This window comes from Microtus oregoni, unplaced genomic scaffold (assembly GCF_018167655.1).
Source record: "Microtus oregoni isolate MIOR12 unplaced genomic scaffold, Mior012 000038F_ref0000394, whole genome shotgun sequence".
Taxonomy (NCBI): domain Eukaryota; kingdom Metazoa; phylum Chordata; class Mammalia; order Rodentia; family Cricetidae; genus Microtus; species Microtus oregoni.
In genome coordinates this window covers 811858-837146 of record NW_024543097.1, presented here as the reverse complement: position 1 = coordinate 837146, position 25289 = coordinate 811858, and the positions used below count along the sequence as shown (strand labels likewise).

Below are 25289 nucleotides of genomic sequence, written 5' to 3'. Positions count from 1 at the left end.
GGGTGTGTCCTTCCTTCTTTCCTTCTCTCCCTTCCTTCCTTCCGTCCTTTTTTCCTTCCTTCCTTTCTTCCTCCCTTCCTCCCTTCCTTTTGTCAAAGAAGGCAAAATAAAATATAGTTAAGATAAAGCAAAAACTAGCTGCTGGTGGTGACACACATCTTTAATCCCAGCACTTGGGAGGCAGAGGCAGGCAGATTTCAGTGAGTTCAAGACCAGCCTGGTCTACAAAGGGAGTTTCAGGACAGTCAGGACTGTTACACAGAGAAACCCTGTGTCAAAAAAACAAAACAAAACAAAAAGGTAAATCAAAAACCATCATGTCAGATATGCTCACAGCAGCTCAACAAAAGGAAAGTCTTAAGAGCAGGCATAAGAATCAGGGACACACGCATTCTCGTACTCAGGAGTTCCATCAGAATAATAAGTTAAAGCTCTGCTATCTCTGCAGAGGACTTGATGCAGCCCAGTGTGGACACCGTGCCCATTGCGCCGCCAGTCTCTGTGGTCACATGCACCTATCTCAGCTGAGTCAGAGGCTTTGTTCTCCTGCTCTCCTCCACACCCTCTGGCTTGTACACTCTTTCCAACTTCTCTTCCAAGGGTTCCCTGAGCTTTGAGGGAAGGGATTTGATGGAGACCTCCGTTTAGACTCTCTCTGTGTGTAATGCCTGGCTGTAGGTCTCTGCGTCTGTTCCCATCTGCTGCTTGAGGAAACTTCTCTGGCGATGACTGAGTGAGGTAGTGATCATGTTTGTCTTTTGGGGTCTGGGTTACCTCATTCATGATAATTTTTTTTCTGGTTCCATCCATATGTCTGCAAATGTCATGATGTTATTTTTAACAGCTGAGTAGTACTCCATTCTGTAAATCTGCCACATTGTCTTTATTCATTTTTTGGTTGAGAGACATCTAGATTGTTTCCAGTTTCTGGTTATTATGAATAAAGCAATAATTAACATGGTTGAGCAAGTATCTTGTGGAGCATCCTTTGGATATATGCTCGAGTGTTATAGCTGGATCTTGAGGTAGATTGATTCTCAACTTTCTGAGGACCCACCATATTGATTTCCACAGTGGTTGTTCAAGTTTGCACTCCCACCAGTAATAAATGAGGGTTCTCCTTATCCCATATCCTTACCAACGTGAGCTTTCACTTCAAATATTGATCTTAGCCATTTTGATAGTTGAAAGATGAAATCCCAATGTAGTTTTGATTTGTATTTGCCTGGTGGCTAAGGACATTGAACATTCTTTAATAGTTTCTCAGGAATTTGAGTTTTCACTATTGAGAATTCTCTATTTAGACCTGTACTCCACTTTTTAATTGGGCTATTTAGTTTTGTTATATTTAGTTTCTTGAGTTCTTTATAGATTTTGGATATTAGTCACCTATCAGATACGAAGTTGGTAAAGATCTTTTCCCATGCTGTAGGCTGGGCCTTGTCTGGATGACAGTGTCCTTTGCTTACAGAAGCTTTTCAATTTCACAAAGTCCATTGATTAATTGTTGATTTTAGTACCTGTGCTTTGGGTGCTGTTTAGAAAGCCGTCTCCTGTGGGAACTCATTCAAGGCTATTCCCCATTTTCTCCTCTATCAAGTTCAGTGTATCTGGTTTTATGTTGAGGTCATTGAGCCACTTGGACTTTGTATAGGGTGATCAATATGGATCTATTTGAATCTTTCTACTTGCGGGCATCCAGTTTGGCCAGCACTATTGTTGAAGATGCTGCCACCTTCCCAGTGTGCATCTCTGAACTCTTCATCCAATCAAGTGTCCATATGTGCACGGCTTTATGGCTTGGTCTGCAGTGATCAACATGTTTGTTTTTATGCCAATACCATGCTGGTTTTTTAATTAATTAATTAGTAAACTAATAAATAAATTATTTTGTTTTGTTTTTCGAGACAGGGTTTCTCTGTAGCTTTGGAGCCTGTTCTGGAACTAGTTCTTGTAGACTAGAGTGGCCTTGAACTCACAAAGATCCACTTGCCTTTGGTATGTGCCACCACAGCCCAGCCATGCTGTTTTTATTACTAGTGCTCTGTAGTACAAACTGAAATCAGGAATGGTGAGAACCTCTAGTAGTTCTTTTATTGTTCAGAATTGTTTTAGCTATCCTGAGTTTTTTGTTTTTTTCCATATGAAGTTGAGAATTGTTTTTTTTTAAAGTCTGTGAAGAATTATGTTGGAATTTTGATGGGGGTTACATTGAATCTGTAGGTTGCTTTTCATGAAATGGCCATTTTTACACACTAATTCTACTAATCCATAAGCCTGGAAGATTTTTTCATCTTCTGATACCTTCTTCAATTTCTTTCTTCAAGGACTTGAAGTTTTTATCACACAAATCTTTCACTTACTTGGTTAGAGTTATCCCAAGATATTTTGTATTTTTCTAAGGCTATTGTGAAAGGTGTTGTTTCCCTGATTTGTTTCTTGGTTCATTTGTCAGACAGAATATTCTACCGTGCCTTTGTAGATGCATGCAACCTCTTCATTAGAATCTCTGCACTGAGGGTAGGCTCACTCTGTGTCTCCTGCTACATCTCCATGGGAGAAGCATCTTATGTGACACTCAGGCCACAGTGAACAGCTTAAGTGGTAATGCCTGGCCATTGCCACCCCGGGGTTAAGACTGTGGAGAGACAGGCATTGAAAACCCCGTGATGGGACATGAAAGTGACTCTAAGTTCAGTTAGCGTTTGGGAATTCATATGGAAAAAGGAGAGGACCTTCAAATGTGTGTATGTGAACACACACACAAGAAAATGGGAGAGAGAGAAATCTCTTTATTTGTAAGCTTTATTAACCTCTGTAGAAATTCCACTCAAAACTAAAAATTATTTGTTTCTTAGTCTATTCTCATGAGATCCTGTTAGATAAGCTACCCTACACTCTGTCCCGATAAAACACATTCTCCACAGATAGGTTGCCAGCACCATGGACAGATCTGGCAATGAGCCAGACTAAGTAAACACAGAGCCATAGGACAATTTAGCAGTATTTAGAAAATGAGATCACAGAGCTGTTGCAGCAAGACTCTCTAGGCTGCTGGAATCAACATGGCTAACCCACATGACCACTGCCTTTCTTTTCCTCATTTTAGGGGTGTTTCCACATCATTAGCCTTGCAAAATTGCCCGTTCCCACAATGCATCTGACACCATGGCACACCAGGAAAACTCAATTAAAAGAAGAAAGGGAGAGAAAATGAACTTTCAGGATTGTTCTGACCTAGTCCTATAATTTTCCTCATTTCTCTCTACCTTAACTCATGAATAACATCCACAGCCTTCAAAATCTGTCCATAAGATGACTGTCCAAGACGGCACCCTTGTGATTCTCTCAAGAAGCCTACACCCACCTTTAAGTGTATACTGAAGCCCTTTACTTAATAAACCCTGCTTTAGAAAACCCCAGGTTTGTTTTATACTGACTTGTCCTGAAATTGTTATCTGCAAAGTAATTCAGTACCTTCATCTCTCCCCTGGTGGAGTCTCTGAAAAGAACCCTGGCCACATACAGGCCAGTACTGAGCTGGGCCTCCCACAGCTACTGACAACAATGGCTCTGGTATGCAGAATGCCAGGATTTAGCAATTTACCAACTGAAAGCCATCCATAGGAAGGGACTAGAATAGGAAGTAAGTATGATTAGCTTTACAAGAACAAAGATGGAGAACTGAAGCTGCAAGGAAATAACCAGGTCTCCTGTCCACTTCCTTTCCTTTCCTAGCCTAGCATACATTGACTATATGGTTGCTATAATGTCCTGGCTAGTTTTATGTCAACTCAACACTAGCTAGAGTCACTGGAGAAGAGGAAGTCTTAACTGAAAGAATACCTCCATAAGATCAAGTTACAGACTAGTGTATAAGGCATTTTCTTAATTAGTGATTGTTACGGGAGGGCCCCATCTGTTGTGGATGGTGCCATTGGTAGTAAGAGGCCACTCGTTTGTTCCTGCCTGCTCAGCCCTGAAATAACCACACAGAAACTATATTAATTAAATCACTGCTTGACCCATTAGCTCTAGTTTCTTATTGGCTAACTCTTACATCTAAATTTAACCCGTTTCTATTAATCTGTGTATCACCATGTGGCTGTGGCTTACTGGCAAGATTCCAGCACATCTGTTCCCAAAGGCTACATGGTGTCTCCTTATTCTGCCTTCTTTCTCCCAGCATTCAGTTTAGTTTCCCCCAGCATTCAGTTTAGTTTCCCCCACCGAGCTCTACTCTGTCCTATCACAGTCCAAGGCAGATTCTTTATTCATTAACCTATCTTATTCACAGTATGCAGAAGGGAATCCCACATCACCATCCCTAGGCTGGTGGCCCTGGGTTCTTTAAGAAACTAGGATGAATAAGTCATATGAAGCAAGCCTCTCTCTTTGTATTCCCCCTTCTCTTCCTCTATCTCTTTTGCTGTGGGATAATGCTCTTGTACCCTGTAAAGATTTGTCACTTGTATTGGTTTAATAAAACACTCATTGGCCATTGGCCAACAGAAAGTATAGGCAGGGTGACCAGACTAGGAGAATTCTAGGAAGAGGAAAGACTCAGTCTGCAGTCACCAGCCAGATACAGAAGAAGCAAGATGAGAATGCTTCACTGATAAAAGGTACCAAGTCACATGACTAACATAGAAAAGAATTATGGGTTAGTTTAAGTTATAAAAGTTAGTTAATATTAAGCCTGAGCTAATAGGCCAACCAGTTTATTATTAATATAAGCCTCTGCATGTTTTGTTGGAACTGAATTGCTGCAGGACCAGATGGGACAGGAACTTCTATCTACACTCTCTGATCTGTTCCTACTTCTCTTGTGTCTAGGTTCAGGCTGCTAGACATGTTCAAACTACTTCTTTCTCTCTTTCTTCTCTGGAATCTTCCAGATTCATCTGGGTGTTCTTTTTCTCCCATATCTACAATAAAAATTTTCCCCTTAATCATACCGTGGAGTGGCCATGTCATCAATTTACATAAATGATGAAGCACAAGCCAAATAAACCCTTTCTTCCCAAAGTTGCTTTGGTCATGATGTTTCATACAACAATGGTAACCCTAAGACACGTAGTAAGCTAGAAAAGAAAGCCAAATTATTCAAGTGGTTCAGGCTCATGTGTTACATGCAGAGTCATAGAACAGCTATGGGAAACAGGTACAAATTATACACAAGGTTTAGAAAAGAAAGACTTCACTAACCTCTAGATATGAAAGAGAAGGAAGAATGGTCAGAACTAGGACAGGTGTGCATTAAGGACGGAATGGGTGCTCCAGTCCTAATCAGATAGGAATTCTAGAAACTTAGCACCACCAGTGTCCTTAAAAATCATGCACTGACTCCAGGGTTAAGAGCACTTCCTGCTCTTGTAGAGGACCAGGATTTGATTACCAATATCCATATCAGGCAGCTCACACCACCTGACCACCTATAACCTCAGATCCAGGGTATTTAATACCCTCTGCTCGCCTCCTTAGGTACATGCATGAGTGCGCGCGCGCACACACACACACACAGAGTTTTAAAATCATGTACTATATGTGTTGTTTTCAGTCCTTTTTTCCAAATTCTTTATTTACTTGTGCTTTGCTCTGTCTATGCTCCCTGCAGGCCAATTTGATATTCCAGAAGGGGTCGTGTTCTCTATGCCTGTGAAATTTGAGAACGGAATGTGGGTAGTTCTTACAGACCTTGAGGGCGTTTCGCTGAGTAAGCAGATAATAAACTGGCTCACGGATGATCTGATTCAGGTACGGCAGAGGGCCTACGAAGGAGCTGGCTTTGATAATGATCTCAAAATGGTTCTGGAGGCTAAGATATGCATGAGCTCAATTTCTGTCATGTTCCTAAAATCCATAAAGCAGCAAAGGTTTGGAGAATATATCAAAAACATGTCATGCATCTGGTTTTATAATTTTCAGTATGCTAAAAATATTTATTTGTTTTAAATCAAGCATCAAATAATTTTTCTGCTAAAGAATGAGCGGTTGCTGTCATTTAATGCTCCGATTATAACTTTTTCAACAGGAAAAACGTGTTGCATTTGGAGACTTAATAACTTTTCAGCCAGTTAAAGAAGGTAATCTCATAAATTTGTTGTCTCTTTGATCTGATGCCAAAAAGGTACTTACAGGGTGCTGTAGAGAAGGCTCAGTGGTTAACAGCACTGGCTGCTCAAGGGATCTACGTTTGATTTTTCAACATCCATTTGGTGACACAAGCATCCACAACTCCAGTTTCAGGGCAGCCTTTTCTGGCCTCCTTTGTCAACAGACATGCATGTGGTATACAGATATATGGACAGGCAAAATGCTCATACACATAAGATAAAAATAAATCTTTTGAAATTTTTTTAAAAGGTACCACATGGCTGAAGAGGTGGCCCGTGGATAGGAGCACTTGCTCTGCAAGAAGGAGTTTGGATTGGTGCTACTCACACGGAAGAGCGAGTGTGGTCAAACATGTGTGCCTGTAACTCCCAAAGCTTCAGGCAGGCAAGAGATGGGAAGGTCTCTGAGGCCTTCTAGCTGTCAACCAAGCTCCATTTTAGTGAAAGACCCTGTCTTAAAACACCAAAGTGGAGAGAGTTAGAAGAGCCATGACCTCCTCCTTTTGCCGTGCACACATGGCCAGGCCCATGCACCTGCATTCACACTCACATACCATGCAGTGCTCACACACACATGTGCATGCATACACACAGATATGAAATGCTTGTTATAGCCGAATTGCTGTTAATACTAATACAGATAGCTAGACTACATATTTTGTTTTTAAAACTAAATTGTTAGCAAAATAAGCGGCTAAATTCAACGTGTCTTTAGAAATAAAGCCTAAAATGCTAAGGAAATCACATTTTTAGAATACTGTGGCTTTGTAAGTTTTGTATATTCCACATTTACTAGTGTTTCAGAACTAGTATAACAAGTTAGCTTGCACCAGGTGACATAAGACTAAGATGTCAGTAAAGCCCTGTTCTCTGCAAGTTCTAGAGAAGAACCCTTCCTTGCTTAGCCTGGCCTCTAGTAGAGGTACTTGGCAGTGTTGACTCGTAACCACACCACATTCTTTGCCATCCTGCACACATCTGTCTGTGCCCTGGATGTTTGTGTTTCCAAATCTCTCTCAAGCTACAAGGACTAGACCTCACTGCGTTTAAGACCAATCTTGATTTCACTATGACTCCATTTAAATTTGTACTTGTATTTTTTGTTATATGTATGTGTGTGTGTACATGCATGATTTATGTGTACCACATGTGTGCAAAAGCCTGCAGAGACCACAATAGAGTGTTGGGTCCCCTGGACATGGCAATTGCAAGCTTCCTTGTGGGTGTTGGGAACCAAAGTCTGGTCCTCTACAAGATCAGAAAATGCTCTTTACTGCTGAGCTGTCTCTTGAGCCCCCATAAGACCCTTATTTTAAATCGATTATCTCTGCCTACAAACAAGATTAAAAGTACAGGCACCAGCAGTTAGAACTGCTATCTGTCTTTGGGGAAGCACAGTCTAACCTACTATACCATATTTACTTTTAAATAACTTTATTTACAATCCAGTAAATATCAATAAACACACTTTTCCCTTTGATGGTTTTCTAATCATGAACTCCTAAGGAAGTGCTGCCTTCTCTCCTTTTTTCTTCTCCGAGCCATTTAAAAAATTCTCAATTGGGCATGGTAGCACACACACCTGTAATTTTAGGAGGCAAAGGCAGGCTTATGTGAGTTTGGGGCCATCCCTGGTCTATGTAGTCTCTCTGAAGAGAAACCCTGTCTTGAAACGCAAAGCAATCAAACAAGAACAAGAACAAATTCTCAGTTTACATCTGGAAGAAGACATGTTGAAATGAATACACTTATCTATGCAAAGAGCATTAACCAAATGTCTTTCCCAACCTTAGATTCTCTTCTTCCACTAATATTTGTGGAGTACCAACAGTGAGCTGACAGGAAAAACTGAAAGTATAGGGTAGATAAAATAGATGGTGGCCACGCCTGATCCAAATGGCATCTCTCTATACCTGAGGAATGAGAAGAAAGGGATTCTGGGAGGGCTTATGCCAGGGAATAGAAGAGAAAACCTTGGGCCAGGAACACACAGATGGACTTGTTTGGAAGAAGTACAGAAGAACTTGGGTGACCGAAGCCCAAGGACAACGCAGAGAGGCAGAGTCATAAAGAATGCCTGTGCCAGCTAATGGAAGACTTTGGGAACAGGCGGCAGAGGGACGAAGGAGGAGCAGAAGAGTCAGCCACACAGGATGGGCAATGCAGTCTGGTCCAGTGTGTAAATAGTTCAAAAAGCAAAGCTGTGCACAGAAAGTGAAGGGATGAGGAGAGCAGCATATTAACATGAAGAAAGGATCAGTGTCAGCCAGGGTACTCGAAACTGGGCAGAGGTGTATGTTTGTTGACAAGGGAAATGGCAAAGACAGCGCCATCATTCAGAATAGGTGATAAGCGCATGGTGTGTGTCAGTAAAGGGTGTGAGTGGGACACAAGGAGCTGTACTATGAGAGCAACTGAAGGGCCAGTTAGGGTCTACCATTCTGACAGTGAAATACCCATGCAATGTCTAAAGAGATAATGTCTTAATCCTAGAGTTCAGAAAGTCCTGGACTATAGCTGTCAAACTGGGAGCTGTTGATCCATAAACAGCCGTGGACACATGACTGTGATGGATTTATCTGGAAAACAAGAGGATAAGGAGGGGTCCAGCCTTTGAGGGTTAAATAGAGCAGGGGAGGTTGGCAAAGGTGCATGATGGAGAGATGGGATGAGATGTTGTGATGTCATGGAAGGAAGACCAAGTTGTATGAGGCTGACGGTGGTGGGGAAGAGGGCCGGTCACATGAAATGAGGCCCCAAACACACCCAATAGATGGATGGCCTAGAAGTCACTCACAACTATGGTGAGAATACTTTTATGGACTGAAAAGGGAAGACATGAGACCAGAAATAGACTGTGGAGTTCACATGCTAAATGCTCTGGGCTAGAGGAATGCACTGGAAGGACTTTCTAAAGGAGACGGCAGACTACTGAGTTATGAGGAAAGCACGGGAAGAATGGTGAATCGGAGGACTCTAGTCAGAGGGAGCAACATCCACAAGAAAAAGGAAAAATGCTCAGAGAACTGGTACATTTGCTGTAGAAATAGAGCTTGACCTGAGGAATGTCTGGAGACCGGGAATGGAACAAAGAACCATTTTAAACAAACACGTGATTAGGGAGAGGAGAGAGACAGATGTAAATTTTAAGTTTAGAGTGGTTGCTATCAGTGATGTCTGATGTAGTAGAATGAGTTGAAAGAAAACCTAGAAGCAAGAAGACCAGCTCTGCAGCCAGAGGAGAGCCCAATAAAGCAGTGGCCATGGCAGTATAGAAAGAGTTACCGTTGACAGAAGTTGGGCAGTCTGAAACAGAGGGAAAGGAAAAGTCAAGGGAGTCTAGAATGTGCCCAAGGATTTGGCTGGGTAAATGGCTCAGTAGCTTAAGTGCTTGGTAGCAAGGGTGAGGATGCAGGCGGAGGGCAGACAGGAGGATCTTTGGTGCTTGCTAGACAGGCTAGACAAAGAGTGAACTCTAGATTCACGGAGACCATTTCTCAAATGATAAGGTAGAGAGCTGAAATCAACCTCTAGACTACACACATACACATGTATAAACACACATGGGTAAATGCACACATGGACACACACACAAGCAAAGTGCCCAGGGGATTTTTGGCTTTAGGATATATCATTTAAGACTATCCCTGGAATAGAATTCCCCAACAGTAAGCACCAAATGGGCTAACAATGTGGAGCTATTGATCTCAGCCCTAAGAACAGCAACAGCTCAAGCTGGCTGCCTCCACTGCCTTCGTCATTTGCCGTGTGTGCTGTCATGAGGACGACGGGCAGGACATGATTAAGGGAGAGCGCAGAGATGAAGGAGCAGGTTTTCAGGAATCCTGTAAGTGAACGTGTCTTCTGAACAATGGACACATGTCTCCACGCGTAAGAGAGATCTGGGTGGGAAAGGAAGAGATGGAGTGATCAGCAACCATTATTTGATTTCTTAGAAGAAGCTGGTAACTATGTGGACCTCTGGGAGGAGGTCCCAAGTGACTAGAAAAGGAACACTTCCTTACCCGTGCTCTCTAATTCCTTTGGACTTGGTTTTGTGAGTAATTGCACATCCAAAAAATGGACATACATATCCAAAAATAGAAAGGTGAATATTAATGTCTAGCCACCATTAGGAAGATGATGAAGCTAGGGCAGAGTGAGAAGAGTCCTCACGGCAGAGCACAGTGTCAGATCTAATCCAGAAGCATGTCTAGTGTTAAGTCTGGAGGGTGGGGCTGCAGATGGAGGTGCCTGTGTGGCGGGGAGAGCACAGAACAAAGCAGGAGTCAGGGACAGATCTCTGGAGTCAAAGACCATAATGAAGAAGGGAAGCGCTGGAAATAACTAATTTTGAAAAGGCGATACATTATACGGAAGAGGTACAGGGAGTTCAATGCAAGTCAGAGACCAAAACCAAGAGTCCAGAGTGTGATTGTGGGATTCCTTAAAGTGATGCCCAGCTTCCTGGATGCAGAAGTGGATCATTCCCCCAAATATTAGCCTGTGCTTTTATCCTAAATATTAATGTGTACTTCCATCCTATTTTGTGAGCATTGCAAACCTTGATGCTGTGTTCCACAAATTACTCTAAGGTTTTTCATACTGATTTTATCTGTAAGGATAAATTATCTTCCTAATTTTTTTTTCTTTTTCTCACTTTCTTCTCCTTTTATTACTCAGGCTTTAAGTGGTTGGGGTGATTTGGGTACCTACATTGAACACGGGAATGGAAGAAACCAGTCTTGTTGTTTTGCTTAGCCTCTAAGGAGGAAGGGGCTAAGACAAAGAGGTATTTGGTGGGTCTGTGTTTGCACCAAGAAGGAAAAGATAATGAGAAATCAAGTTTTCAAAGCCCAACCAGAGGTGATATTAAACGTCTCTAAGAATCAATCAGTGCAAATTCCAACCAAAGATGTTTGCTTTCTTTCAGAATGAGCTAGTGAGAAGAAACTGACAGAAGGCCATTGGTTTAGACCAAGGAGAATTTAGTGAGATCTGGGCAGAACGTGAGGCTGGGGAAGTCAGAGCTTGGCTGATGATCAAGTCTCCAGAACAGAGCCAAAACAAACACAGCCCAGAGGCAAGATGGGGGGTGTTCAGGTTGTAGAAGTCCAAGGAGCAGCTGGTTTTAACTTGAGTTCTTTTATTCTTAAAATTTACAGGTCCTCTGGGTGGCTGAATGGGTTTGGCAGGCAAGAATGTAATTTTCTTCCTCTAGAAAGGGCTTCAAAACTGTCATCCTATGTTTGACTCATTGACTGGTAACTGGTCCTAAATTTCTCAACTATGCTTGACTATGAAGAGTCTTGTGAAAGAATATGACATGGTATAAACTGAATTTTTATTTATTAACAAAGGTCTAGATTGCTTTTTACTTTGTTACCTTTGGACCTTGTCTCTACCCCAAAAATAGAGCCCACTGTCCCAGATATTCCAAAAATAACTAGAGCAGTCTACCTCTCAGTTTGGAGATCTCTGTTAACTAGCTCATCAGTGAGAAGATTCATGTAGGAGGCTTATGAGATCTCTTCAGTTACTTTAATACTTAACTTTCTGACCTTCAGGCTATAAACTAAGTTTTAAAAAGGTCAAAACACCTCTGACTTCTCCACAAATGACAGCCAGGAAGAGCATAAGGCCGTGAGTAGTAAGTAGACTTGGGTGGAGGAAAAAATATGTTCCATTCAATCTAAGAATTTTCACTGAGTTTCAAAGAAAGAAATTTAATCATCTGTTAGCCATAAAACAGTTAAGACCTTCAAAATCCTCATCCCGTACTAAAAAAATAAGATCATATTTTATACTTGATCCTATCCCAAATGTCAAGCTACATGAGATCATATTTTAAAGGTACTAATAAATCCTCATAGCAAACTATAGAGTATTCCTTGAGCTTCGCGGAATCACTGATTTCTATGAGAGACAACGGAAGTACAATAAATAAAGAGGCTGTCATAGCTAGGGTTTCTGTTGTTGTGTTAAAACTCTGACCAGAAACAACCTTGGGAAAGAATGGGTTTATTCAGCGTACACTTATACATCAAAGGAAGTCAGAGCAGGGACCTGGAAGCAGGAACTGATGCAGAGGCAATGGAGGAGTACTGTTAATTGGCTTGCTTATGCTGCTTTCTTACAGCTCCCTGGACCACCAGCCCAGAGTGGCACTATCCACTGTGAGCTGGGACCTCCCACATCGATCATCAAAATGTCCGACAGGGTTGCCCACAGACCAGTTCTAAGGAGGCATTTTCTCAAGTGAAGTTCCCTCTTCCCAGATGACTAAGATTGCATCAAGTTGACATAAAACTTGCTAGCACAGAGGCTGTAGTCACACAAACTGTGTAGGAGAAGGGCCTAAGAGCCTATGACATGCCAAGACTCACAATTTAACAGCTTAACAAAACAGAGTTTTGAAAATCAAAATGAAGGAAACACGATTGGCAATCTAAACATTCAGAGGGAGAGGAAAGACCCAGTAACATGAAGGAGAAAACCTAAACTAGTCTTAAAGTTACTTTAGAACTAAGACGGCAGAGGAGAACTAAATGGGTGTTTGTTCAGAAACAGCACTGCATTGGTCATGCAGCTTTAGCGTTCTAGACATCCGCCAGTCAGCAGTGGGCACGCTGACGGTGCTGCATGGTGTTTCCACGTTTTCATGCGAGATGTATCTTACATCACAGATGGAAGAAGTGGGGAGACAGGGAGAAGCCATGCTAGGTGCTTTAAAACACATCAAACAGATGCTTGCCTTCAAAAGTAGCTCCTTTATAGCACGTGAAATAGCAGAGCAAAGAGGAAAAATTCAGTTCTGAGAAATGTCTTTGTTCTGGTCATTATTCTAAAAAACAGCGGGAAGTCACTTCTCACGGTTCAAGGAGCATGTTGAGAAGAAGGCACTGGCAGATTCAGTGTGAGGTCAGGGCCAGTTTTGTTATTTATTTTTCTGTCTTCACATGAAAACAAGCACAAATGAATTTTGATGGACCTGTTTTGGAAGACTGTAATTCTGAATTCACCAAGGCTGTGCCCTCCTATAGTGATATATGATTGTGTTTTAATAAATAAAGCTTGCCTGAAGATCAGAGGGCAAAGCAACCACACTAGTCAGCCATACAGGCCAGGGAATGGTGGCACATACCTTTAACCCCAGGATTTGGGAGACAGGCAGAGGGAACCCTGTTAGTTCAAGGCCACCCTGAGTTACACAAGATTGAATGTGTCTAAAAGAGAAACAGAGCTCACACAAAGGTGATCCCAGCACTTGGAATCATACACCCTTAATCCTGGCACTAAGGAGGTGGAGACAGAGTTATATGGCTGTACAGAGAGAGGAGGATGTGGAGACAGAAGTTATATGGCTGTACAGAGAGAGGAGGATGTGGAGATAGAAGTTATATGGCTGTACAGAGAGAGGAATATAAAGAAGAGACAGGAACTCAGTGGAGTGTGGGGTCTGAGGTAGGTGGAGAGCGTTGCAGGATAGCCCTTTCGGTCTGAAGATTTGGTAGAAGAAAAACGTCTCTCTAGTGGTTGATTGTTTTGCTTTTCTTATCCTCAGGCTGAACCCCAGTATCTGTCTCTGGGTTTTTCTTATTCATGCTATACCCTCCTCTGGTCACCTCCCCAAGTTCAACCTTTCAGTATAATCACGAGAAGGTTTGCACTTCAACATATGGGTTGATAGGGTGCAGAACACAATCGTTTACATCCTGTGGGGATGCAGTGCTGGCACAGAGACCTAGGCAGGGTGGAAGCAGCTGGGGGTCCCTGTGGTAACTGGGAGGGTAAGGAAAGACTTCCCGGAACAGACGACGTAGGAGCTGGGCTGCATGGTGATGGATCCTTCTTTCCTGGGATTTAGAACAAAAGTGTGTAGTTGAAGTGGAGAGGAGAGAGAAGATGCTAAAAGTCACCCCCCTCAGCAAAGAGACCTTTTGGGTAACCAAGGCAAGGCCAGAGGTGCATAATTCCCCCAAACAGTAAGGTATCTGGGTTAGGACAGGGGATGCAAAATGGACTAACAGACCTGGGGAAGAAGGTAGCGATCACATGATGCTTGGCGATGCTAGGTTATTTGGCTGGTGGATGGTTGGCCAAAGCATGGACTAGTTGGAGGTCAAGCCTGAACTACCCTGGCCATTTCAGTAGCCTCTGGAGGTCGTTTACAGCCCTGTCACTGTCCAGCTTCAGCAGAGCTTGAGAAGCCTGGATTTAATCTGGAGAGGAATTATTCCTCCAGGAAGGCTGACTGGCACTGCAGAGGCCCCGAGAGAACTGATCTGTCATGAAGAAGGTGACTAGCTGCTTCCTGGGATGAGCAGGCAAGAAACCAAGCTGTAGAAAACACATTCTCTAGAATAATTCCAGTTCAAGTTGCTAGTTGAAACTTGAGGTACTTAACCTTCTTCCAAGTGATATTTTTAGCCGAAGATATTAAATATCAGACTAAAGAACTCTGAGGCCCCTGACTGAGTAGAGAAGATGGCACTGATTTCAGGTTTTCGGGGGGGGGGGGGTGTGTGTGTGATTTTTTGAATAAGCATTAAAATCAAGCATACCATATAGTTTTTTCTGAATTGGGCATCAAAATGTTAATTATTAAGAAAATCAACTTAATCACCAGGACTTTCCCATTGAAATATAAAACTGGCAACAGGTGGGTTAAGAGAGCTGTTTTTCCAGTGAACTGGGAAAGGATAGAACAGTACAGCACAGGATAGATCAGGGCAGCACAGGATAGACCAGGATAGCACAGGATAGACCAGGGCAGCACAGGATAGACAAGACAACAGAAAGAGAGGGAGAGAGGAAAAAAATAATAGATAAATAAATCCTATACATATTAATAATAGCGTATACAACATATCAATACCATAATCTGTATGTTAATATGCTTTAATCATATGTATGTATTAATATTACACATACACACACATGTGAAGCCAGGCATGCTCCTGCCTGTGATCCTAGTACTTAAGTAGTTAACTAACTCTGCTCAGAATCAGAAACCAGCCTGAGCTAACAATGAGATACTTTCTCAAAAAAAAAAAAATTGAAACGAATGGTAAGTAAAAAGAGATTAGAAAGCAGTTTTTTGGTTAATTCGGAGTGTTGTGGCAAGTAATTTTTAGTCAATCTGCGTGTCCATAAACATGAGCTATGATATCATGCACACACACACACACACACACACACACACACAGAGAGAGAGAGAGAGAGAGAGAGAGAGAGAGAGAGAGAGAGAGAGAGAGTTTTTACTGTTAATCTTGGCACAAAGTTTGAAAAGCACCAACTCAGAGTATCTATCTCACAGGCTGGTTATGATATTTGAACACTGACTTTTTGCATTTTTACTTCCAGAACGTAAGGATAGCATACATTCCAACATGAGCTCATCTGAAGAAAAGGAACCAGCAGTGTCAGACGGTGAGTTGTGGAACCTCGCGGTCAGGGCTCCTGTCTAGCTGCAGAGCCCGGGACGCTGGGAAGAAGGGTTCAGGAACAACTCAGTCTCTCCCTTATGCCCCATAAACACTTTGAGAAGGAAGAAAGAAAGCCTCGATAACTGCTCTCATACTGAAACTGCTTTCTCAAACCTCGAACTCCCAAGACACTTCAGCTCAGTCCTGGCCCCACTTTTCGCTACTCACCTCTCCTTTACAAAGCCCCAAAATAACCAACGGAACAGAAGGGAGTCCTCTTCAGAGAGTCCCGAGAGCGGGAGCCTGAGAGACCCGAGTGAGAACGCTCTTTGACTCTGACAACTTTGTTCTCAGTAGTTGAACTGGGAGTAGGCGGAGAAAGCTTGAGAACACCAGTACAGAAGCAAGTATGGGTTCTAAATGTGCGCACACAAATCAATGGATAAAATAACAATCCAGTGTGCTTATCCAGATCCCTTTCTGTAGAAGAAAGCTGGGCATCATGGGGCAGTTGCCCAGTGATTTGCACTGTGAGGCCAGCGTTTGTGGGAGTTAGCAGAGTTGGAGCCCAGTTCTCTGTCGGGACAGCTGCTTGCTCGGTGGTACATGGAGCCAGGACATAGTTATTGTCTTAGACTGAGACTTTATCCAGACGTGGCCTCACCCCTTGCAACTCCTAATAGAGCAAAGCCACCAGGGAAGTGCCTAGGAGGAAGGAGTGAGACAGGAGAAAGCAAGAATGGCCACAACAGTCGGCATGCTTTAAATAGTAACTCTTTTGATTCTCTACTTGCTGCAGAAAATTTTTCAGATCTGAGTTATAAGCTCACCTCTGAAAATTTATAAATTCGAGAATCCACAAGTGGTAGATGGTAGACATAGCATTAATAAGCTCTCCATTGTCTTCCTCTACAAGTGGGATTGGTTAGCACATGATCCAGGCTCCATGCAGTACAATTCTCCCCTAGCAATTGCCCCCAACAGTGCAGTAGAGATTCGATGGCTGACTCTCTTCTCTCTAATGACCAATGCCACGATAAGGGCCGTCTGTTCTTTCCCCAGGATGAATGACAGAATAAGCCTTGTGAGTTCCCTTCACCAAAGCATTTGTCTGAGGTCTCCCCAAGTTTTCCCCTTTTCTTATGAAAACAGTTGATATGGCTTTCTTAGTGGCCTGTACGAGTCAGGATGTACCTCCCCCCTTGTGTGTAACATCCTGTAAGCACAGCCCACTTCCTGTTCTGACAGTGCGCATGTTGGGCTTGGGAACGAGCTGGCTGCGAAGGACTAGAACTCGTGCACTGAAGAGAGGCGAGACCCAGGGATGAACCTGCCCACATGCTTCCTCTCAGGGAGCCAAACTGGAGGCAGTGGGAGAGGGGGGCATGGCTAAGGTAAACACAAGTTACTGGTGAATTTTAGAGACTGTTACATCTTTCCATGTTTTCTTCTCTTTACAGACTCCGAGGGAAAAACTGGGGACCAACAATAGCTCCAACCAGACCAAATACAAAGGAATTGAAATTGTATGAAATAAAGACCCCTGAGTGTCTGCATTAGGGAAGAGCAATTAAACAGCAGTTAAGAGACTAAAAGCAACAGCGCAGCCACCGCGCTGCCAGGGTCTACTCCCACTTGTGTTGATTATTGCATGTCCTCAAAAATAAGTGGATGCAAACCTCTGTTTTCAGTACTTTAACCTAGTGCTGTCAGTCAGCGCATCTTTGTCTGGACATCACCTCTTGCCTTCCGCCTGGTCATCCTGGAACTCCCTATATAGAACAAGCAGGCTTCTGACCCCAAGTGCTGGGATTAAGGTGTGTACCTCCACGCCCAGGCCTTCCGCCTGGTCATCCTGGAACTCACTATATAGAACAAGCGGGCTTCTGACCCCAAGTGCTGGGATTAAGGTGTGTACCTCCACGCCCAGCTTCCACCCATCATTCTTGAACTGGGACGCTAAAGCCATCTGTCTCACATCTCCTTAACACCTCAGCTGATTGGGCCAGAGCTAAAAAGAACAGATTCATCAACCCATTCTCTACTCTCTTCTCCTCTTCTCTCCTTCCCCTGCCTCCCATTCCTTCCCCCTTCATTTCTCTGCACACAGAACCCTGTTAGCTGAAACAAGAGGATGAGCAGTTGGTACTGAGTTCAGTTAATGGCGGTAAACTGAGAAAACTGCAAACTCCATGAGATCCTCTGGTCTAGTCAGGCCGCTCACCTTCCGAAAACCCAGATGTGCACTGTTTGCTTTGGGAATATTTGGTATAAGTGTCTCTGCAACAAATAATATAGTTTGGTTAATATTGACTAACGAGGCTTCTATCACTTGACACGTGATATGGTCTGAATTTTGAAAGAAAAGCAGATTTTTTCCAAAGAATCACACCATGGAAGTAAAAATGAAAGTCTTTTTTAAAGCAACACGACTCAAATCAATGTTCACATACATTTCCCACATTCCTAGGACCGTGTACCAATGCTGCTTAGGGACTCATGGAAGCCCAGGAGTCTGGTGAAACACTTCAGCTTTTAAGGTACAAACCGCTTCCTGAAAATTTGGGGCATCTCAGATGCTTCTGCCTTGCTTCCATACCATGATAATACATGGATAATCTCAAAACACAACTGGCTAGCTTGTTTCCAAAGTTAGCACTTTATCTGATGCTCCGTGCGGATAGCCTGATTCTGCATCAAGAGCAGAGGTTTGAGATCCATCCTACCAACTTCCTGCAATGTGTACTCAGCCGAAAGAGGATGACCACAAGCACAATAATTAGATGAATGTCGCACGTGGGGGTGTATGCATGTTGTTTCTGACATGTAAACCTCATCCCCGGTAAAACTGAATTACACTGAGAAATGAATCTGGGGTCAAGAAAATGTGTCTTCAGCCAAAGTAACACATCTTACTGTGTCCCCTTAAATCAGCACTTTGACTAACATAGCACAGTACAAGGCAAAGAAGCTAAAACAGTGAATACAATGGGCCTGGAGAGATGGCTCAGAGGTTAAGAGCATTGCCTGCTCTTCCAAAGGTCCTGAGTTCAATTCCCAGCAACCACATGGTGGCTCACAGCCATCTGTAATGGGGTCTGGTGCCCTCTTCTGGCCTGCAGGCATACACACAGACAGAATATTGTGTACACAATAAATAAATAAAATTTAAACCAAACCAAAACAAAACAAAAAACCCAATGAATACGACCATAGACACATGCCACCTTCCAGTGTAGCAGCCCATTTACGATTCCTCACCCCGCCCCGTAGGTTATCAACTGTGGCCAGTCAAATAATTAGCTGATTCTCCTACTAAAATACAAGGAGCTAGAGAGAAGCAAAGGCAGAGATTTCTCCTCTCAAGGGCACAGTCAACCACAATCCTAGCATGCGTATGAGCTGCGTACGCCCTGCCTTTGGACCAGCATAGCAGGTTTTGGAATAGATTCCTAGATGTGAATAAAACAGCTTAACTTTAATCACTGTCCATTCCCACACATTGGCCCTGATTATCAGCAACGGGTTATGCTGGGAGGAAGGGGTAGCACTTGCTGCTTATTGAAGGCAGTGCTTCTCATCCCCCTTTAGGGAGATTCAGCTTTTCAACTGATGCCTTGTTCTTATAGTAGCCTAATATGTAATAGACCAACTTGGAAATCTCACATCTGGTTTTTGCTATTAGAAAGAGCATTAATGAAAGATTATTAAAAATAATTTTCTTGGTGTGGTTAAAGCTGACACGGTAAGGGCGCAATGGAAAGCTAGGGCATGTTGATGGGAAGGGCATTTGGTAGTAGTTACTGAGTCCAGTGGTCCAAGTCCTTGACCTTTAGAGGACACTGCTAGTTCTCTCCTCAGAGTTCTGCCTCCAATCTCTTAGCTAATAAAATTCTGATTTTGTTAAAATAATCAATGAGCCCAACACCAGGCTATAAATACTGATGTGTGTAATCTAGTCTTGCTTGACAGCAGCTGGTCTAGGGGCAGTCATATGACCCAGGTTTAAACAACACGGTATAAGGAACATCTTCTGGACGTCCAGGCAAGCTGGGGCAGGGGGGAGTTTTGTACTTCTTTCCTAAAAGGCTATTCTATCAAGATGCAATGCCTTCATTATCGGCAGCTATTTGTGGACACAAGGAGAGAAACATCACTAGAATAATAAGGTGATGATAATAAGCAATCCAAAGTGTAGGAAAATCCTGGCCATGGTGAGCTTCAAGCGCCTCTCAGCCAACCCAAGGCCAGTTCTAAACTTTGGTGAAATACTGAACTCTGCGACTTAAACTCCTCTTAGCTGGGGATTTTTATTACTTAGCAATAACTTCCATAAAGATCTATATAACTTGATAGAGAGCTTCCAAGTGTGTGATTTAGAGGAATTTTTAAAAATGTATTTAAATAAACAAATGATTTTTCCCACTCAACCAGGCTTAAAATCTGAGTTGTCTCACATTCTTAATAATTTCCCCAGACCCAGACAGACAATGCATCAAGATACATCAATCCTCCACCAGTAATTGTTTTGTTTTCCGTTAGTGCCAATTGAGCCCATCAGTTAAAACAGATTCCTAGCTAGGCATGGTGGCACACACTTGTAATCCCAGAACTTCAGAAGTAGAGGCAGGAAAATCAGGAATTTAGGGCCAAAGCTCAGCTACATTGCAAGTTCAAAGCCAGCCTGGCTTCATGAGACCTTGTCTCAACCATGGACAGATGAACAAAGACCTGAATTTATGACAACCAGTGGCTCCAGGTGGAGCCTGAGAATCTGCATTTCACATATTTCCAGGTGCTGCTGTAGCTCTAAGGACCACATTTTGACAACCACTGTCCCAGGCTGACTGGACAGTCAACTAAACCAGCCATTCCTTGAATTCATTTCACACACACCTGTACTCCAGATACTTCTGTCTGGATTTCATGTTCTGACCACAGAATTCTTATCTGATCTGGGAAATCATTTTAGGATTTCTTAATGCCATCACCATCTACCAGTCTTCATGACCTGATGGCACCTCAGCTTCTTGCCACTTTTTATATGACGTCTTTTCTTTCTGGGGTCCCACAAATCTGTGTTATTGGGGTCTCTTTAAGTTTAACAGTCTTTTGGCTTAATAACGCTTTTTATTTAATGGAGATGAGACTTGTGAGCCTTCACAAGATACAAGTGAGTAAGGTCATATATATCTACCTACTTGCTCAGTTTCTGGCCTTATAGTGAACATCTTTTTCTCTGAGATGGCCGTGGCCCAGAGCTGCATGCATTCTCGGGTTGCAGAGGACACAGAAAGGTTACCCAAGCTTGCAGCTGAGCTGTTGGCTGCAAACTAGTAACCTCCCAATGTGAGCATCTGTTCTGCCCCTCTCATTAACTTTTTTTCCGGGCAGAATTTAGGAACCCAGGGAGATATCTAATCACAAGCCTCTCACTTTGCTGGTATAGAGATGCATGGTCTTTACTAAAGATGCCACAAGCCATGGGGTTAAGTAATGCGCTTAGACTCCTCTCTTCCTGTAAGTATGCTACCTATATCTGGAAAGGAGGCCACGAAGTCTATGCATCCTAGTCAAGAACAATATACATCAGTCCCACTCCAACAGTGCTACAAAATCAACTTTTGTACACACTCAAGATTACATCTGTTTTTGCAAAAATCTTATAATGAGTTCTTAATATTTGCTGTGTTTCCTGGTTACTTTTCTATTGCTGTGATAAGACACTATGACAAAAGTCACTTATAGAAGAAAGCAATTCTTTGGGGCTTACAGGTCGGAAGGTGAGTGCATGACCATAATAATAAAGAGTGTGGAAACAGGCATGCAGGCAGCCACTGAACCGTGTCTGATTCCACAAGCATGAGAGAGACAGGCTAACTAGGAAGAGTGTGTGATTTTTAAGCCTCAAGTACACCCCAGTGATGCATCTACTTCAACAAAGCCACCCCTTCAATCCTTCCTAGAGAGTTCCAGCAGCTGTGGACCAGGTATTCAGCCAGATGAGCCTTCAAAGCACCATACTGTGCATTTGATGTGGTTTATACTTCAAAGCTTTGTCCGTTCCCTGGATGGCAGTGTTAATAACTGAAGAGAGTTTAAAGTGGTGGATCCCAGATGGTGGATCCCAGATGGTGGATCCCAGATGGTGGATCCCAGATGGTGGATCCCAGATGGTGGATCCCAGATGGTGGATCCCAGATGGTGGATCCCAGATGGTGAAGCCATTGAAATCACTGCCTTCAGAAAAGATTAAGGTAGGTCTATAGGGCTCTGAAATCATTATAAAAAAGAACAAAATTTTTGACCTAGTGTGGCTTCCTGCCTGACCAAGTAATGCCTCCTTCCAGCATGTTCCTCCCTTCCTAGTGCCATCTGCCATATGATACAGCTGAGAAGATCCTCACCAGAGCCATCACTGAACGATTTTAACCTTTAGCCTCAAAAGCTCACTACAGTTTGGTGACTGGAAGTCACCTCTATTCTACAAGAGTAGAGGATCCAAGAATAAAACCACAAAGTCACAGGTACCTGACTTTTCAAAGATATCAAAAACCTACACTGGGGAAAAGACAACTTCTTCAAGAAATGCTATCAGGAAAATTGATATCCATACACCCTGTACATATGGTAATCCAAAAGGAGTTAAAGGCCTTAATGTGAAACATGAACTCTGAAATTGTTCGAGGGAAACCCTACAAGATATAAGTGTTTGGTTGGAAGCATGACTTCAGCCCCTAACATCCTTATCCTGAAAGACCCTCCGAGAGGACCTTCCCTCCAGCGAAGACCCCAGGACTCAGGACACTCTGAGACCACAGGATGAAATTAGCAAGAGGTTTATTAGGTAAACACAGGTACCTGCGGGCAGCAAAGTCTTTCAGAGGACTTGTGTGCCTGCAGACTGGGAGGAGGTCTTTTTATAGGAAAGAGGGCGGAAAAAGCCGATTACAGAAGCAGATGCGTGGTTATTGGTCGGTTGGAATAAGGCAAGGGGCATAAGTGGTTTTTCCTTTCCCAGCACAGATGTATGGCAACAGATATCTCGTTCCTTTTTACAGATATCCTGTTGTATAGATGTCCTATCTCACAGATATCCTGCTTTGCATCCAGAGGCCCTGACCTCACTCTGTAATTTTTTTTTTTTTGTACATTTGTTTGTCAAAAGCCTTGCAAAATGACGTTACAGCAGCTAAGCTGCGATCTTTCATAGGGGGAATTGTTTCTTTTGTAAACTGCTAATATTCTAAGTTTGGCACATGTGCTGACTACAGGTATCCTGTTTTCCTAAGCAAACGGGATGTTCTCATGAGAGCCGGCTAGCTGCAGGTCCTGAAAATCTTTCAAACAAACAGGACGTTCTCACGGGAGCATGCTAGCTGCGGGTTCTGAGGGGGGGTCTGTAGGGTCTTTCAATCCAAAGAGCCTGGAATGTTTGGGTGGGGCTTCACCCCAGCCCTTGACATCCATTTTGAAATGCTTGAGTGGAAAATTCCATTTCAAGCCCCTTCCCCTGGGAGTTGCCACAGTACAAACTCTACCTCCCTCCAAAAAAGCCCACCAAATGGCAACCCCTTTCCCAGAGAGGGTCAAGACCACTCCCACAGACTATTTAAACTGCCCCCCAGAGAATGAACACGTGGTCTTCCCAGTTCTGCACACACACACACCCTGTTTTCCCAGAGATCCACCCAGAGTGCTGATATCCATTAAACCTGGGCTTTTTCTAATTTGGTTTGATTTGATCTGATTTGGATTATTGTGTTGGCAGAGAGGCTTATTGGGTGAGAAAAACTTTACAATAAGCATGAGCAAGAACTTTCTGATAGCTCAAGAAAAATCTAGAATTGATAAGTGGTGTTGCGTAAAATTCCAAAGTTTCTAAATAACAAAGAAACAATTATTTAGTAAAGAAATAGCCCACAGAACAGGGGAAAATGTCTACTACCTGAGGGAAGGTTAATATTAAAAATAAAGAACTCAAAAACCTAAATATCAATAAAGCCAAGCAGCCCAATAAGTGAGTGGTCTAATGAAAAGAACAGTTCTTAAAATATGAAGTATAAATGGGCCATAGACATTTTAAAAATGTTCAGCATCACCAGAAATGCATCAAAGGAATGCAAAGTGGAACTACATTGAGATTCCATCTTTTCTAGCCAGAAGGGCAATCATTACAAACAACAAATGCGGGGAGGAAGCAGGGAAAGAGGAACCTTACACACTGCTGGTAGACATGTAAATTAGTTCATCCACAGTGGCTATTAGGGTGGAATTCCCTGGGGCAGGGGGTCAACTAAACACAGAGCTACTTGGTGGCTCTGTTAAATTCCTACTGGCTATTTGCCCAAAGAACTCTGAAGTCAACATACCTGGGAGATTCTCACAAATCCCTGTTGACTGCAGCCCAGTTCATAGTAACCAAAGTAAGGAACTGGTCCAGGGTTCTGTGAATGGATAAAGACTATTTAGTTTATATATGCAGTGGAGTCTATTCAACAACAATGAAAATTAAAATCATGACATTTGCAGGAAAGTAAGTGGAACCGGAAATCATTATGTGTAGCAAAACAAGCGAGAATTAGCGAGACAAACACTCCATGTTCTCCCTCATGTGTGGAATCTAGGTTTGATATATGTGTGTAGGTGATGAAGATAGAAAGGAGGCCATGAGATGGGAGGGAGAACTTCTACATAAATGGGAGGGAGAAGCAGCTAACACAATGACAAGAAAGCAGAGGACAGGACCTTAGACAGGAGGGAGGGGACCGGCAGGCAAGATCAAAGTGAAAGGGTGAGGGCGATGGAGGAAGAGTATGAGGACGAAGAAGAACACAACGTAGCAATAGAGATGTGTGAAAATGTCTCAATGGAGTTTTCTACGTTGTATGCTTAAAATCAATTTTAAAATACTAATTATCTGTACACACAGTTTTAAATGACTATGTGAATGACTTAGATGCAACATGGCATTGAGTGCTGGTGAGGAAACCCACATCACACACAATACTCCAGCAGGGCTGCAACAGAGCCATAAAACTCACAATTGACTGAACAGAACGATTTCTTTCTTTCTCGTTTCTCTGAGGCCTGACACCTGTTGAGAGGTCCATTAACCAAAATAAGAGACAAAAAGCCTCTGTGGGGATATAGAGAAAAAAAAACCATTTTACATTGTGGATAACAATATAAATTAGGACAGCCATTATTAAAACCCATATGGAGCTTGCGCAAAAACAAATAAAAATAAAAATAGGGGCTGGGGATGTGGCTCAGTGGTAACAGCACTTGTCACTCAAGCATAAGGACTGTCAGAGTTTGCATCACAAGAATCTCTCATAAATGTTGGGTGGGCATTGTGACAAGAGATTCCTGGAGCAAAGTGGCTAGCAAAACTACCCATATCAGTGAGCTCTAGGCTTGATTGAGACATCCTGCCTCAATGAATGAGGCAAACAAGAGTGGTGGAGGATGGTTCCCAACATCAACCTGGGGCCACCGCTTGTACACAGATGCGTGTGTATACCTACATCCCACCACACACATGTGCATGCACATAAAAATGTAAACATTTTGAAATGAAACAACTATGTAAGTCAGTGCTGTCACTAATGAGAGCACAGGCAAAGGAAAGGAAACGACACGGAAAAGAAATGTCTGCACTTCCGTGTAGTCAAGGGTTCATGAGTAACAATGCAAGTGTTGGGGAACCTACAGAACATTGTTATAAAACATAAAGCCAGGC

General features: G+C 42.8%; 1 protein-coding gene across 2 annotated transcripts in view; it reads left to right on the top strand.

Moving 5' to 3' along the window:
* Positions 1-17130, top strand: part of Mdh1b (malate dehydrogenase 1B) — a 38696-nt gene extending 21566 nt beyond the window's left edge. For both annotated transcript variants that reach the window (XM_041631945.1, XM_041631946.1), the window contains 4 exons: positions 5618-5757; positions 6035-6086; positions 15483-15548; positions 17005-17130. In XM_041631945.1, coding sequence (XP_041487879.1) covers positions 5618-5757; positions 6035-6086; positions 15483-15548; positions 17005-17036 — 290 coding nt within the window. In that variant the 3' untranslated portion in view covers positions 17037-17130. The remainder of the gene's footprint in view (positions 1-5617; positions 5758-6034; positions 6087-15482; positions 15549-17004) is intronic.
* The last annotated feature ends 8159 nt before the right edge of the window (positions 17131-25289 follow it).